General features: G+C 43.3%; 1 protein-coding gene across 1 annotated transcript; it reads right to left on the reverse strand.

The window, feature by feature from the left end:
- Window positions 1-3,231: 3,231 nt before the first annotated feature.
- On the reverse strand, window positions 3,232-7,923 carry LOC140499263 (disintegrin and metalloproteinase domain-containing protein 1a-like). The gene has a single exon (XM_072600428.1). The coding sequence runs from the start codon at window positions 6,946-6,948 to the stop codon at window positions 4,222-4,224; it is 2,727 nt and encodes a 908-aa protein (XP_072456529.1). The 5' UTR covers window positions 6,949-7,923; the 3' UTR covers window positions 3,232-4,221.
- Window positions 7,924-17,953: the final 10,030 nt, after the last annotated feature.

Below are 17,953 nucleotides of genomic sequence, written 5' to 3' on the forward strand. Positions count from 1 at the left end.
GGGGCAGGGAGGATTTAGGGGACAAGATGAGTTCTGTTTTGAATATGTTGAGTTTGGAATGTCTACTAGACATCCAGCGTGGGAAGTCTGAAAGGCAGTTGAAGATGTCAGCAGAGTAGATTGGGGCAGGAAAGGCAGATTTGAGAGTCATCAGCATAGAGATGATAATTAAATCCATGGGAGTTGATGAAATGACCAAGTGAAGTAATATAGAGGGAAAAGAGAAGAGGGTCCAGGACAGAACCCTGAAGGACACCTTCAAGTGTGTGATCTGGAAGAGGATGCAGCAAAGAAGACTAATTAGGAGCAGTCAGATATGTAGCAGCAAAACCAGGAGAGAGGGGTAGCCAGAAAACCCAGAGGTAAGACAGTATCAATGCAGAGAGGGGGATCAACAAATACTGTCAAATCTGCAAAGGGGTTAAGGAAAATGGAGATTAAGAAAAGACCATTAAATTTAGCAACTAAGAGTTCACTGGTAATTTTGGAGAGAGCAGTTCTGGTGAAATGATAAGGTTGGAAGTCATATTGTAAGAGGTTAAGAAGGGAGAAGAAAGACAGAGGAGACTGATTGTAAGTGGCCTTTTTGAGGATCTTAGTTATAAAGGGTAGAAGAGATAGAGGATGATGGTTAGCTGGGATGGAAGGATCAAGTAAGAATTTTTTCAGGATGGGGGAAACAGGGGCATGTTTGTAGGAAGTAGAGAAGGAGCCAGTAGAGACTGAAAATAAGTGAAAGAGTGGGGAATTGGAAGAGATGGTCTAGGAACTCTTCATCAGGTACATGGGTCAGCCTTGTTAAGAAGTAAAGTCATCTTTTCACATGAGACATGGCAGTCTATGTGTAAGGCATGAAGGCAATGAATGTGGGAGTAGCCCAATGCTGAGGCTTCACTGGACATAACAGGAGATATGATAAGGGCTCAAGAAATTGAAGATAGCAGAATAGTATAGAACTGAATTGGTTCACCAAGGAATCAAAATGAGAGAAGACATTGAGAGTGGCTAGTGCAGGGGAGATGACCTGGGAGAGAATTGAGGGGTCAAGGGATTGGAAGTCATTGTGTGGACCAAGAGTAGGGTTTTGTAATGGAAGGGCAGAAGGAGAGGTGAAAAACCAAGAGATTATGGTTCTATGGGGGGAATATCAGAATTCTTTTAGATCAAAGTGGTACATTTGCAGGTGATGGCAAAATTAAGGGTATGACCATCTTTGTGTGTGGCTGAGTTGGGGTGGAGGAGTAGCTCATGCAAGAAAAGTGGGTTGAGGAACTAGGTAGTTAGGACATTTGAGAGAATTGGTTGAATGGTGAAGTCCCTAGAAGGAAGGCAGGAATTGGGGAGAAGAGAAAAATTGTGAGCCAGATACTAAACTCATTGAGGAAGAAAGGGGAATACTTGTAAAGTCCTTGAGATCAGGGTATTGTTTCTGCGTGTGTATATGTGTCTGTGCTTCAGTGTGTGTGTGTGTGTGTGTGTGTGTGTGTGTGTGTGTGTGTGTGTGTGTGTGTGTGTGTGTGTGTGTGTGCGTTTGTGTTACCAACACCTAGCACAGTACCTGTTGCATTTGTTGTTTGGTCATTTTTTAGTCATGTCTGACCCTTTGTGACTCCATTTTGAGTATTCTTGGCAAAGAAACTGGAGTGGTTTGCCACTTCCTTCTCCAGTATATTCAATGAATTCATTTTGTCAGACAATCAACAGTTAGTACCCGAGGCTGGATTTTAATTTAGGTCTTCCTGACTCCAGGCCCAGTGCTCTAGCCTGGCACACAGAAAGCTCTGAATAACTGTCTGTTGATTAACTTTGGGAGCACAGAATCCCCATAAGGAATTAAGTGGGGATTACAAAGAATTTTCCAATCCTATGTCAGACAGTCATCTAGAACCAGACTTAGAATCAGCATCAGTGGGAAAGAGTCAAAAGAACAAACTTAACCTGGGAACATTTCAGCTAGCATTTATTGGCCGTTCTTTGTTAAGATGGCTCATAGTCTTTACTAGACTAAAGAGCTAGCAGCTTGTTTATCATGCAGTGAGCTGGCACAGTGGATAAAGCACTAAACCTGGAATTAGGAACACTTGAGTTCAAATCCTAACTCAAATATTTTATTAGCTGTGTGACCCTGGGCAAGTCACAATCTCTGTTTGCCTGCTTCCTCAACTGTAAAATGGGGATAATAAGAGACTTAGCTCAAAGGACTGTTGGAAGGATCAAATGAGGTAGTATTTGTAAAGCTCTCAGCAGAGTAAGAGTTTAATAAGTGCTTGTTGTATTCCTTTCTTCCTGCCTTATTGTTAGGCAGGGGCTTTCTGAGCAAGCTGGGGATCCAGTCCAGAAGATAAGAATAAAGAAAACCAGAGTGACTAGGACAGTTTCTAACCCAGAAAAGGAACAGCAAGGTTGGCAGAGAGAGCCCAGTGGGAAGTGTAGGCACAACATCCATCAGGGAACAGTGTGTCAGTATTACTACAAGGTAATGATAGCCCTTTAGCTTCAGGGCATGGGCTATCCTCACCACATATGTCCCCTACACAAGCATACTTGCCCCACACAGGTTCCTAGTGAGTGTCTCTTCCCCTATGTTCCACCCCCACATGTATTCTGTAAATATTCCATCCATGTATGTTTTCTGGTCATGAATATATATGTCTACTCCAATAGTTTGTATAAGAACCTTTAAAAGAGTATAACCTATGTGTATTTGGTGAGTGGTGAGGAATCTTTTCCTTGTCCCTCCATTTATTATATTATTTTTATTAAATATATGTTGTTTTGAGTGAATGACTGGTTGGTAAAAGTAAGTGCATCCAAGGAATCTGGTGAACTATGATTTTGAGTGGTTGTTGACCTCACTGAATACTTCAGATCTGAGGTGGTTCCTGAGGAGGTTCCATGTGTGAGAGGAGGTACCCAGGTGCTACATATGGAAAAATCCCTGAATTTCTGAGTCCTACCCAACTCTGGTAATCCTTTACCTACTTCCATCCTGGGTTACCCAGCAAAATGCTCCTGGTCTGTTCATGTGTGTGTTGGCCCTAGATTAAAGGCTGATCCGAGAGTGAGGCTGGGCAATTCATGGTTTCACAGATGAAGGAAATAGAGTGAACCAGATGACTAAGTGAGAACTAGAATAAAGTTTTGAACTCGTCACTGCCCACCCTCTGATCTGGGACACCCAGGGAGGTCAAGGGTCCCCAGAGTCAGAAGATTTTCTAGCAGAAGGGCCTAGAAAAGAAGCAAAGGGATTGAAGGGGCAACATCCACGGAGGCAGAAGACAAAGGTAAGACCCACAAGAGCATACGTTCACAGATTATATATAGCTGGAAGGGATTTTTGTTCATGCTACAGTATATTTTCCATGAGGAAGTATGGTAGGGATGGAAGAATCATGAATGGCTGGTATCCCTTCAATTAGAGGGGATTTTTGCTGACTTCTTTTCAAGTTCAAAGTCCAACACGTCCAAAGGTTAGTGAGCATATTTAATAGGCTGGTTTGATTTGTGAATATGATACTTACTGGTCTACATAGTACACTGTGTAAGTACAATTTCTATTTAACAGACTTACTGATCAATTTTCTTTTATCTGTAATAACATCCAAAATCTACAGCATACCTCGAAAAATTCACAGCACACATGGGATAGACCCTTTGAGAACCATCTCTCCTGAATTTCCCACAGATGAAGAACATGAGGGACCAGTGAAACCCAAGGTCACAGATATCATAAATGGCAAAGCCAAGGTGTCAATGCAGGTCCTTGTATCTAACATATTTCCACTTCACTCTAATATTAAGAAGAAAAAACCAACAAACCCAACCCACATGGCTAGAAGGGAAGGAGGAGCAAATTGATGGATGAGTCAGAGTTTGGCCACATGTCCAGAGAGTAAAGATGAGTATGCTCAGTGACAGTCCCTCTGGTGGCAGTGCTGCCCTGCTTCAGAGGTGACTTGGACTCTGGACCTAACTTTCACAGTTGACTCACAGTTGCTGGCAGTCTGAAGAGAGCTATTACTTTGGGGCATTCTTTTATTCAAACCCTCTCTGTTCCAGGGGAAAAAGGGAGAGCTTGGAAGTCCCCACCACTTGGACACATGATCTGGTCCTGTTCCCTCTCAGGGATCCTCAAAGTTGAGGCCTGCTCATGTTCACTGAGGGCTTCCAGTTAGTTTGCACCATGTCCTCCCATCCTCGAGACCCTCTCTTGCTTTTCTTCTAAACTGTTCTGTTCGTCCTCCTCTTTTTTCTCTCCTCCTCTTCTGCTTCTTCCTCCTCCCTTTCTTCCTCCCTTTCCTCATCCTTCTCCTCTTCCTCCTCTTTATATGTCTCTTCCTCTTCTCTCATTGGTTCTGATTTGTAAAGGACAGATAAAACTTGCTCTCTCTCCTCCTCCTCCTCCTCCACCCTGTCCTTCTGTCGAAACAGTACATATAATAGGCAATACATTAATATGAGAAAAACAAGGATTATGACCAAGATCTCAAAAAAGGACAGAAGAGACCTGCTGGATTCTTGGCTGCTGTCATTTTCCCAGCTGGTATTTTCCTGGCTGGCATTTTCCCAGCTGGCATTCTCCCGGCTGGCATTCTCTGTAGTAGGGCCAGTAGAGGGTTCAGATGTTGGAAAGGGGCTACCTAGGGATTGAAGACGACGGGAGTTATGACCTTGAGCTCTGATGAAGAAGGGAGGACCCTGCAGTCTAAGAGGGGAAGTGTGCAAACTAGGAGACAGGTTGTTTGCAAGAGGAGCTGGGGCTATTTGGGGTTTCTGATATAAGAGAAGTGACTTAGGAGAAAGGGTTCTGACCTCCACAGGGGAGCCACTGCCCACACTGCCCCCAAAACCCACGGAATCACACGTGGGAGGGGCATAGCCATCATCATAGTGACAGTGCTTGAGGTTGTTACAGACCCCTCGGCCATGGCACAGGGCCTCTGGCTCACAGTCATACTGCAATGCCTGCATGGCAGAGCACGTGCGGTTGAGACAGATCTTCTGGGGGCCACACAAGGTGCCTTCCTGCACAGCCCCTCCATCAGGGAGATCCACATCCTCAAAGAGATCCACTCCCCAGCACCATGTGTTCTCCAGGGGGATCTGGATGAGAGTGTGGTGGTCCCTCATTTGGGGCAACCTCAGGATATCCTCACACAGCAGCCTCCCACACATGACATTCTCAGGCTCACACTTGACAAACACCTTGTGTAAGCCCTTCTGGTCACTGCCACAGTTCCCAAACCTGTCCCCTTGGCTGTTCAGGTGATGGTAACAGCTATGCCGGGCAACTCTGGAACCCTCCCCAAACACCTCCACACACTGGCTCTGCAGGCTCCTACAGCGGCCCTGGTAGCAGTACCCTTCACCCCTGCAAGGGGTGCCATCTTGCTTGTAGGTGTCTGGCTGGCACCACATGGAGCTGCCATTACAGTACTCAGGGAGGTCACACTCATCCATGCTGGCACGACAGGGTGTGGAGGCCTTCAGAAACTTGCACTTTCTGCAGCAGGCTCCAAAAGCACAGTCTGAGCCCAGCCTCAGCTGGCAAGAGGGCAGGCAGCACGGGTCCTTCATGCAGTCTTGAGGACCACCACAGTCACACTCCTCCCCTTGGTCTACCATGTGGTCCCCACAGAAGGGCTTGCTGACCATGCCCCTGGGCCCTGGTTTGTCATAGAGGCATGATCCTTTGTGTTGCGGTAGGAATTCATAGAAATCCTCCAAGCTGCAGTTGCTAAAATGACTCTCAAAGCTGATTGTTGCAAGCATGATGCAGGATGGCTGGTCAGGACACATGCAAGCCAGGTGGTCATGCTTCATGCCCAAGTTATGGCCCAACTCATGGACCATGAGCAAAGCAAACAGAGTAGGATCTTCATGGTAGAAAGATTCCACTCCTGCTGCAAGCTCAGACACACAGGCCCCATTGAGAAAGGCTTCCCCCATGAACTCCCCTGGGTCATAGCCCACTATGAGATGGGCAACATCATGCTTTGCCCGACTGACCAGCTCCCCTTCTCTCCAGTGGTTGAAATTGTGCAGCACTTCCTGCAAGTCCCCAGAAACCCTCACCTGGTCCCTCTCTGTCCAGATCTCCAAACCTGTCAGGACCACCTTGACACGGATTCCCTGACTGTAGGTGTTGACATGGGCAAGGGCGTCCATCACCATCTGGACTGTCTTGGTCACGCTGCTTTTCCACATTTGGAAACGCCTGTTGTTGACCACGACAAACATCTCTACATACTTGGTGTGTGACCAGATGTAGTTCAGGGCCTCAGGTTCAAGCATCTCTTTCTCTTCCTTTCTCTGTTTCTGCACACTGCTTCTGGATCTTTGGTCTTCCTCAGTGGTCACCCTGCAGGAACTGTGGAGCTGCCAATCCACATGATATAAGATGTGTTCAAACTGCCTCAATGTTTCAATGGGTTCAATGCAATAGACCATTTTCTGGATGGTCACTATGCCCCAAAGGCCTGAACAGGTGCTGACAGACACAATGGACCCCAGCTCACCTTCTACGAATCCATCATAGTGGCAACTGTCTGGGATAAAAGACATGTCTAAACTTGGGACACCTTTGGAGTAGGTGTAGACAGGGAAATTCTTGACAAATAATCTTCTCCTGAAGTGAATAACTTGCCTCTTCTCTTTCATTAGCAGCACATATGACAGTTTACCTTTTGAATCTTCTTTGTCCCCGAATGTTAACCTACTGGGGATGATGGTTTCATAGGAAGAGTGATGTACTGATTCTGAGGTACCATAAATACCTAGGAAAAGAATGTTCACCAATAACAAGAAGATGCCCAGCCTGATGTGATAGGCTCCAAGAACGAGATCCAAGACCCCCATCTGGGAAGTCGTCGATGAAAATTCTCTCTCAACCTCATTCATGACCATTTGTTTCTCAGAGACCCTAACTGGAGCCACAGTCACAGACATAACTCAAGTCAAGTAACTGATGATGTCCTCAGCACCGTCCTCACTGTGGTCCCTGATTTCAATTACATGGTCATTTCTTTAAGTTCTGTAGCTTCTTAATGGCCACCATCCTCAGAATTTCCCCCCCACTCCCTGATCTACTGACCTCCCCTCTTCCCCTTAAATGGTTTGGTTCTGCAGCCCCCATGCAAGAGCAGTAGCCTCAGTGTTCCCTGCTGGCATTCCCCAGTGAGCCTTTTGCCTTCATAGACAGCTAGGACAATAGAGGGCCAACCAGTAGGCTAGCTCAGGACAGACATAGGTCAAAAAAGTAATACCATTTCTCTCTCCATTCTTAGCCCCAGACACTCTGGGCACAGACCCCTCCCCCACCCGTTCAGGGTATCCGTTACTCTGCCCACTCTTTGAATCTAAGAGTTCCAGAGGTGGGGCCCAGAGATCTGAGCAAGGCCTAGAACTTTTCTCACTACATGCTCTCCCAAAACCAGCACCATTTGTCCTGTTCCACTCTCCCTCTCTGATTCGGTGCCTCTTCTGCTCCCAAAATTGACCACTGATCTGCTGGTGACCAGACAATGTCCCACTAACATTCACTCTCACTCTCAAAGGGACTGAGCCTACCCTTTCTGCCATATTTCCCATTTCCTTTGGAATAAGTAACAGACCCTGCACCATCCTATCCGGTAAGTGCCAATTTACCAATACTTAATTGAGACAGCAGTTCTGAAGTTTCAAGGAGAAATCAACCTCTCCAAAGATTCAGGGAACCGCATCAAGTGGGCAAAGTTCTTAATAATATTTGTGTGGTGCTTTACAAATATTATCTCATTCAAATCTTACAATAAGTGCTGTTATCCCCATTTTACAACTGAGGAAACTGAGGCAGAGAGAGATTTGCCCAAGATCACATGACAAGTAAGTGTCTGAGACTGGATTTGAACTTAGATTTTCCTGACTCCCAGCCTGGTGATCTGCCTCTGCAGCTGTGGACAAATATAAAGTTTATTCATTCAACATTCATTTATTAAGCAAGCACCTAATGTCATGGGCTTACAGAAGAAAAAAAAATATTTGAACTCTGTATTTTAGGCAGAAGCCTGCAAGAAACAATTTTTATCCATGTTACTAACCAATAATTTAATTAATAATTTTTAATAATAATTATTTCAATTAGACAAACTTTTATCACTTCTACTTAGACACAGGTCTAGAAAGGGGCAGAATTTCTCCATAGCTTTGAAAAAATCTTTCTTATGTAAGCCACTTCTGGAGTTATAATTTGTAGTAATCTCAAACAAGAAACACAATTCCAGTTGAAATTAAGCAAGGGTTTAGAACTGAGGTAACAAGTCAGGCAGCAGTTTGCTTCAGCAAACAGAGCAGAGGTCACAGTCTTTGGCCCACCCAGAGATTCTAAAACCATTCCTCTCTGACCATTACTTCTAAGAAAACAGTTAACCTGGGGCCCATAAATTACACACAGTTACACACATACACACAAACACATAGATGCATATATGTATATAAGCACATATGTGTATATATGTGTGTATGTATGTTTCTTTTGTAATGGGGGTCTGCAGCATGCGCAAACCCTACCAGCTTTTTACCTTGATGCAATCTGTCCATGTGAGGAACCTAGGAAGACTGCTTTCAGGAGAGACAGTGGAGCAGGCATAGACATTCTATAACTAATTCCAGTTGGCTAATTATATGGTTGGTTGAAGCCTTTTTCAGTTGGCTATATAGCTAAAACTGTCAGCATCTTCAAAAGTCAGCTTTGGCTGTCTTTGCTTCTTCTGTGTCTGCAGGAACTCCACTTTTTGCTCATGAGAGACCATGCGCTGAGGGGAAGAAAAGTGTTCAAGCCTTTCCCTCTTAAGCCATGTGGCCCCAGGTACCCCCTGGGTCTTTCATTCTTTTCCATTTGGGGTTCAGATGCTGTAGGGAGTGGGTTGCCTGACCACAAGAGAGGGGGCCATGGGAATTCAGGAGCCAGAATCTAGGCTGGTCAGCACAGCACTGATGTCCCAAGGAACAAGGAGTAACTTTGGAGAGTAGTTTTCAGGACCACAACCTGGCCAAAAGATTCATCTGCCAGCAATGTTGCCTTTAGATGTGAACTTGGAAAGACCAATGCTTTGTAGGAACTGAGACAAGTTCTGAGTACTCCCCCAGAAACTGAGGCATAAGACAGAACATTCTGTCCTCAGGTAGCTCTCAAGCTACTGGGGGAAATGTTTGTACTTCTGTTCTTTCTACAGCTGAAAGTAAAAAATCCTCTGTAAAAGGTACTCAGTCAAGTGATTAAATGGAATTGAGGTGCTCAACACCAACCCCCCAATAAATGGGGGAGGGAGGAACATAGCCTATGATGACTTTAAGTCAATGGCAACAGAAAAAGCCAGGAAGGCAACCCACAACACTCCAGTGAATCCGTTTGTCAACCCCATAAGACCCCTATAGATCACCAGACTTATGGTACTACCCTGAGAGGTTAGATTCCCCAGGAGAATCTAAGTTGTGCTCCAACACAACCTGCTAGTATCCCAGTAAGTTTCACTTTCACTCCTGAAATTCATAAAGGTATCAAGTCTTATGGTACCATACTGATAATTGGGACTGCTCCAGAAAAGAAATATACTTGGCGTTGCTAAACAGACTTCCTCCCCATACCCAATATTTCCACTTTCACCTCCGGAAACTTAAATAGGCCTCCAGCCTTATGGTACTACTCTGAGTTTAGTCAACTCTCCTGGAAACAGAATGCCTTTGGGACTGTTTAATCCTCATGGATTTTCAGTGTCCTAAAATCTCATAGTAGCAGTAGAGGGCAAAGTTGAGGTTTGGCTCCCTCATGTTGTGTCCTTATAGCCCAATTACTCCTCTAGATGTGAGGTCTCATGTGCCCCAAGAAACTGGGGTTGCCTAGGCCCTTCTCTTGCTAAAACGTTGAAATCCAGAATTGAGCCGACCAAGAAATCTTCCCTTCTCTACCCAAAAGGCTGGGATTTAGAAACTATTCCTCCAGAAAGCTGAGGGTCAGGAACTTCCACCATTCAGACATGGTTCCTCTATCCATCTCTTGAGTTGAAAGATTACATGATTGCTTCTTCAAAGTTGGGTCCATATGACAGAGAATATAAGACACCTCTAGCACACATCAGCCACTAGCAAATCCTATGGGATGAAGAGAAACCTCATCCTTGTCCCCAGAACCCAGCCCTATTCTTAGTTCTTTGGCTTGCTGAAGAGGTCACTGGACAAAAAAAAAAGGTGATGGTGCAACTAACTCCCATTTATCGTTCCAACACTAAGGATTGGTTCTTCCTACAACACTCCAAGCCAACTAATTCATCACCAACCAACCACAAGGAGACCAGAACAGATCAAATGGGCATGTACCACCTCTTTCACAGGGAGTGGTAATCAAAGGCCCAGAGACTCCATCTCCTGGGAAATTCATCAAGTTATTCAGTGAATTCCTCTGATTCAATTAATCAATAATTTACTAACAATCTACAATTGCCAGGCACTGTGCAAGAAACCAGGGTTACAAAGACAGAAATGGAAGAGCACCTACCCTAAAGGAGCTTACATCCTACTGGAGGAGAACAATACGTATATAAATAGGAAATATATTCAAAGTAAATATAAGGTAAATTGTTGGGCCAGGGAAAACATGAACAACTGGAGGGAATCTAGCACATGTGAAGGCAGCTGGGGATTCCAAGAGAATGAGGCATAAGTGAAAGTCAATACAAAGGCATCATACATAGGCCAGCTTGGCTAGAATGTAGTGCACATCAAGCCAAAGCAAGAGCATTTATTAAGCATTTACTGTGTGCTAAGCACTGGAGATACAAATATAAGCAAATAGGATGAGAATCTCTGCCTTCAAGGAGCTTCTATTCTAATAGGGGAAGATAATACGTACAACGAAGCTGAAAGTGGGGGAAAGGTGGTTTCCCTCATTCTGGAATTTGGGAATCAGCGTACATTTATTTCATAGCTGGTTGAGTCCTTTCCCTCTCAGGCTTCACCTTTGCAAACTGAAGTTTTTAAGTCTGTCCTCATAAGATAAGAGCTCCATTGATGTGACCATCTCAGTTACCCCTATGGACTTTCTCTGGGTCCATTCTATGTTTCTTAAGTCACGTACTGGTCTGCACTTGACCCCAACATTAGGTATGTCACTTTTTTTGCCAAAAGGCACACCTTAACACACTGGCTCTCTAGACTCTTGCACGAACTGCCCTTGGTAGCAACCACCATCTTGCTTGGAGGTGTCTGCTTGGCACCATTGGAGTACTCAAGGTCATACTCATCCCCCTGGGAATGACAGGGCATGGCTGCCCTGTCTACACTCTTTGCAGTAGGGTCCAAAAGCAGTCTGAGCCTTTTCTCATCTGGCAGCAGCAGTCCTTCCCACAATCCTGTTGAATGCCTCATCCTTGCCTTCTATTTATCCCATAGTCTCCAAAGAAGAGTTTCCTGAGCCTCCATTCCCCTGGGGCATGATTTGTGTGAAGGGTAAGGTCCATTGTGGGGAGGTAGAAGTTCACAGAAAGAGTTTGAAATGATCACTAAAGTTACCCTCAAAGGTAACAAAATTGAATCATAATTCTGGTCTGGTCTAGACTTAGGTAAGCCAAGTGGCCACACTTCATGCCCAGACTGTAGTCCAGATCATGCTGAATTATCAGTGTAGCAAACTGAAGGGCATCATCATGAGAGAAGCATTTGACCCTCACTTCAAGCCTAGCAATGGAGGCATCACCAAGGTTTATAGATGTTCCAGGATCATGCCCCAAAATAAGACGGACGTTTTCGTATTCTGCCTCTGGTGAAAACTGCAAAGGACTCCCTAAAAGCGCATGGAATCTTCTTCTGGTTCAAATCTCCAAAGCCATCTTAACCACCATTACCATGAAACCCTGGCTATAGGCTTTGACACGTGCAAGGACACCCATTACCATCTGCACCATCTTGACCATCTGAAGCTATCGATTCTCAACAACAAACAGCTCCATGTACTTGAGGTATGATCAGATAGCGTTCAGGGCTATGTCTTGTTTTTAGATTCTGCATGCTGGTTCCAAGTTTTTGGTTTTCTTCTCCAGTGACTCTACAGAAGCTAAATGGGTATTCAATCATGCAGTAGTTGATGTGTGCAGACTCCCTTGAGAATGAAGCTGTTGCTGACAGACAGAAGGGACCCAGCTCACTTTCTATAGATCTATCGTGGTCACAGTCACTAGGATGCCACTGTGTAGGTGTAGTTAGGGAAGTTTTTGACAAACCTCTTTTTTAGCTTCAGGTGAAACCATCTGACTCTTGCTTTTCATAAGCACTGGGCAGACCACTTCTCCCAGTCTTCCCTTCCCCAGAAAGATAACCACCTAGCGATGACTGTTCTACAAAAGCAATTTGCTGGATTTCTGGTCAAGATGGCTACATTAACAAAAAAGCAGACTCCCTGGCTCCCACATACCTATTCTAGGAAATTAATGAAATTTGTATCAGACTGAAAAATGATCGCAAAACTACAGTAAGGGACCTTTGACCTTTCCCCATCCCAGAACCGTGCAAAAAGTGTCAAAGGGCCAAAGGCAATAGAAAGGGGTGTTACCAGTAAAGCCAATGCCAGTGTAAGCAAACAAGACAAGCATCCCAGGACAACCAGGAGACAGGCAAAAAAACCATGTAGTCCGGCAGTCACGCAATAAGCATTTATTTGTGCTTTGTGCCAGGCATTGTGCTAAGCACTGGGGATACAAAGAAAAGCAAAACATTCCCTGCCCTCAAGCTTACAACCTAATGAGAGAGACAAGCAGCAAACAAATATATGCAAACAAGCCATACGTAGGATAATTGGGACATAATTAAGAGGGAAGGCACTAAAATTAAGAGGAAAGACTTCCTGTAGATGGCATTTTCATTGACAGACTATTCCAATTGCAGAGGAGAGTCTGGATTGAAGACCATGTTCGGGGGGAGGGGAGAGAGGAAGAAGGGGCAACTGGAAAGGTTGTGGGCAGGGAGGAAGTCTAGATTATGTAGGACTTTGAACATCAAACAGAGGATTGTATTTGGTCCTGGAAGTGAGAGGGAGTCACTAGAGGGAGTCTGCAAGCCTCTGTATCTGGACAAAGTAAGAGCAGAGAGCTCCTTCAAGAAAACCCCGGGAAAGGGAAGATCAGAAAGCCCCAGAGTGGTAAGAAATTTTCAGGGGCACCAGAAATACATAATATTGACCTTGTAAGCACAGGGGAACATTAGTAACCAGTACAACAAGGTGGCACTCAGCCTGGGACAGTCCAGGCACACAGATGCTCTGAGATCCCTAGAACTATCTTGAAACATCACAGAGAGTCAATGCTCTGAATCTAAAAGATGAGGGGAAGGGGAAGAGTTAGTTCCAATAAGTGGGGTCAATTAAGGTAACAGAGGATACGATTAAGCAGGGCTGATCATCCCAACCAAAAGCACAGAAGGGGGCAAAGTCCTACACTGGCATAAATCCTTAATTCAGGAACTAAAAGATGAGTAAACCAAAAAAGAAACTCAGCAATGGAAAAAAATACAAGACAGCTAAATGTGCCTAAAAATCTAGCCTACAAGGAGAAAGTGACCCTTTAGCAGCTACAAGTAAAATCTCAAAGGAAAAATGCCATCTGATGCCATTAATGACATGGTCCATCATCATCACAGATCTCCAGGTGATGCCTGCAGTGTGAATATCTAAAATAAAAATTCCAAGAGAAAAGAGTCAGTAATCAGGTAAACCTGACTCAAATCCTTGAAAACCAGAACAAACTAAATAGAAATCAATCACTCCATGATACTTTAAGAAATATCAGAACAAAATCTAAAGATTTAAAAAATAGAAGAAAATGTAAGATATCTGATATAAAAAACAACTGACCTGGAAAACAATTCAAGTAGAAATGTAACTAAAAATCATTGGACTCTCTGAAAACCACAATTTAAAAAAAAATACTCTGGATACTCTATGTCAAGAAATCATAAGTGATGTCTTGCCCAGATATATTGGAACTAGAGGGCAAGATGAAGGTAGAAAAAAATTCACTTATCACTTCCTGAAAGGAACTCCAAAAAATAAAGTCCCAAGAACACCAGAGGCAAAGAAAAAATACCACAAGCATCCAGAAAAAAAGCAATTCAAATACCAAGACATTATAGCTATGAATAGGATCACATAAGACCTGGCAGCTCCTACAATAAACTAGAGGAGATCTTGGAATAAAATAGTCCAAAAGGCAAAAAAAATACAGGCTTATAACCAAGAATAACATAACCTGAGTTAAAGAATATTCCTACTGGGGGAAAAATTTACTTTTAATGGAATAGAGGATTTTCAAGGATTGCTGAGGAAAAGATCAGAACTGAGTTTGAAGGGTCAAGAGAAACCTTAAAAGGTAAATTAATTTGAGCAATTGGAAGGTACTGTTTGATGCTGTAGTGCTAACATTCTTATTAAGGGAAAAGAAACAAGTATCCCTTCTGAATCTTAATATCTTGAAAATATATAGAAATGATTCAAGACAATTCCAAAGGACTCATGAAGAAAAATGCTATCCATCTCCAAACAAAGAACTGACAAACTCTTAAGTGCAACTACTTTTCCCTTTATTTTCTACAACATGACTAAGGTGGAAATGTTTTGCATGACTTCACATGTACAATGAGTACCATACTGCTTGCCTTCTCAATGGATGGAGGAAGGAGAGAATTTGAAACTCAAGTTTTTAAAATGAATGTTAAAAAATAAATAAAAATTTAAAAGAAAACTTAAAAAGTATATGAAATCTCTTGGAAAAATGTAATGAGGAAATTAAATAAGAAAAATAGATGAAGGGGGTGGATTGGATCTGTTCTGAGAATTTTAAGAGGAGTAGGGGGGTAAAGAAATACACTAGTGTAGAAAGGAGGAAGAAGGGGGTGGAATTTGCCAAGAAGAGTATATAAATATGGAGGAAAGTTTGGTGTGTTTTCAGTCAAATAAGTGAGCATTTATTAAGTATTTCTCAGTGCCAGGCACTGTGCTAAATAATGGGCCAAAAAGAAAAGCAAAAACCGTTTCTGTCTTTGAGGAACTCGTAATCAAATGGGAGACAACACGCAAAAAACACTATATGCAAACAAAATATATACAGGATAAATTGGAGATAATGTCAGAGTGAAAGCATCTGCCTTAAGGGAGACTAGGAAAGGCTTCCCACAGAGGGCTCAACTTTAGCTGAGACTTAAAGCCAGGGGAGCCAGGAGGCAGGCATGAGGAGAGAGAATATTTCAAGCCCAAGAGACAACTAGTGAAAACACACAGCTCCAATGTAGTATGTCAAACTATATGTGTGTGTTCAATCTTCCTTAGTCTGTCTCAGATAAGAGTGGGGGTAGAACAGTTTATGTAAGGATAATAATATAATATGGTAAGGACAAACAACTCCAAAAGGTTAAAGACTCCCATCAGCACAATGACTAATCAATGATCCTCAGGACTTGGGATGGGTTCTGTTCCTCACTTCCTGACAAAGGGGATGGACTGAAGGTATAGATAGACATTTTTGGACATGGTTCCAGCGTGGGATCAAGTCTTGCTTACCTATACTTAACTGTTCTTTTTCCTTCTTGATATGGGAGAGTTGGAACACTGATTTATTGTTGGTGGAGCTGTGAGCAGCTCCAAACATTCTGAAGAGCCATTTGGAACTATGCCCGAAGGGCTACAAAAATGTGCATACCCTTTGACCCAGCAATACCACTTCTGGGACTGTATCCCTAAGAGATCATAGAAATGAGAAAGGGTCCCACATGTACAATATTTATAACAGCTCTTTGTGGTGGCCAAAAACTGGAAATCAAGGGGATGCCCATCAATTGAGGAATGACTGAACAAGTTGTGGCATATGAATGTAATGGAATACTATTGTGCTATGAGAAACAATGAACAGGAAGACTTCAGAGAGGCCTGGAAAGACTTGTATGAACTGATGCTGAGTGAAAGGAGCAGAACCAGGAGAACTTTGTACACAGCAACAACCACACAGTGTGAGGAATTTTTCTGGTAGACTCAGTACTTCACTGAAATGCATGGACTTAAAAAATTTCCAATGGACTCAAGGCAAAACACCATCCACATTCAGAGAAAGAACTATGGAATTGGATTGCAGGCAGAAACAGACCATTTTCTTTTGTATCATGTTATGTTTTGTTGTGTTTTATGGTTTCCCCCGTTCATTTTAATTCTTCTATGCAACATGCATTTAATAGGAATGTATGTGTAGAACCTATATAAGATTATACACTGTCTTGGAGAGGGAGTGGGGAGGGAGGGGGGAATGAGGGGGAGAAAGAGGAAAAAAATCTAAGATATATGGAAGTGATTGTCAAACACTGAAAACAAATAATTCAATTTTAAAAAAAAAGAAAGAAGAGGCCATTGAAACTTTTTTAACATGCAGAAAAGAAAAGCCGTAAGTTCAAAAGGAAGAAAAGACAAACAGACCAGTTTCGAAAGTAATGTGTGGAATGTATAATATTATACATTTTTCTTTTTTAAAAGCAAGAGGTGAGAGATGGAGATTCAGTTTCATATACGACCCTTTTTTTTGTATTCTACTGTGTACGTGGAAATGCTTGTTTTTGGAGTTCAGAAATTAAAAAAAAAAATTTTTAAAGCAACATACTGATTCCAGGGCATAGCACTTGCTGGGGAGAACCTCCCCTGAAAGCAAGAATAAATCCAGCCTGTTAAGGAAGGATCTCAGCCTTATTTATGGCCTCTGCTTTCCAGGAGAGAGCTCAGATTTCACGGAGCAGCTGACAATTCTGGGGGTGTTTCTCAGCATCTTACCTCAGTTCCAGATGCCATTAATGACACGGTCCATCATCACAAATCTCCAGGTGATGCCTGCAGCGCTGCTGTTTTGGCCACTGAGAATCCCAGGATGTCAGGTAAACCCTCTGGCTACCTCTATCCCATGCTGATCTCCCTTTTGTTTCTCACAGTACCTGACTCTGTGACCTGCCCAGAACCAGAGCAACTTTAGTGAGACTTGGACAAGTAGGAACTCTCTCTGCCCACCCAGTGGGTAGTGTCAGTATCCCAGCTTTAAGGACAAAGCTCAGAGAAAAAAGAATTCTTTCTTCTACAGCCCCAGGCACTGTGACCACCCCTCACAGCAGAGGCATCTCGTCTTATTCGGCAGAGACACTGAACTGAAGAGAATTGTGCTGGGACAGATCCAGATCTGCGGCTGTGGCCAAGGGCTCTGCTCACTCCTTTCCCCAAAACTAGTAGTATTCTCTGCTCCAACTTGCACTCACTTGGCTCCCAAGGTCTTGGAGAGTTGGCCATTAGTGTTGGGCACCACCCCTTCACATACATAGACCTCACACACACACAGATCTCCCCCAACCCGACTTTCATATTCAGAGGAGTTTTTCGCTCATAGGAAAATTTCTCAGGAGCAAAATGGTGTACAAGTTCCTTCCCTACCCCTACTCCCAATTTTTAAATATAATTTCTGGTGTATATATTTCACAATTGCAAATAAATACAATTTAAGATGTTTTCTACTCTATCATACAGAAAAGTACACAACATGTAACAAAGACAGCACTGGTGCTTTTTTTTTTCTTTCTTTTTTTCTATTCACCTGCTACCATTTACTAAAACAAGTATAGATAGGCTGTAAGGCATGCGAATGAAACACAGGATCACAGATTCAGAGTTACAATAGAAGGGTCTTTCAAAATTATCTAGTCCCATCCCCTCATTTTACAAAGGGAGAAAGTGAGGCCCAAAGAAAGAAAGGGATGAGCCCAAAATGAATATCCACCCAATATCCCAAAGATAGTCAAGTAGCAGACCTGAATTTGAACCCATAAGAAGGCTGCTACCCTTTTGAGGTGCATAGCCAAATATCTTCCTGTGGCTTCCCTTTTATTCTAAAAATAAGACTCAGCATCTCTTAGC

The sequence above is a fragment of the Notamacropus eugenii genome, chromosome 4 (assembly GCF_028372415.1).
Source record: "Notamacropus eugenii isolate mMacEug1 chromosome 4, mMacEug1.pri_v2, whole genome shotgun sequence".
NCBI classification, from domain to species: domain Eukaryota; kingdom Metazoa; phylum Chordata; class Mammalia; order Diprotodontia; family Macropodidae; genus Notamacropus; species Notamacropus eugenii.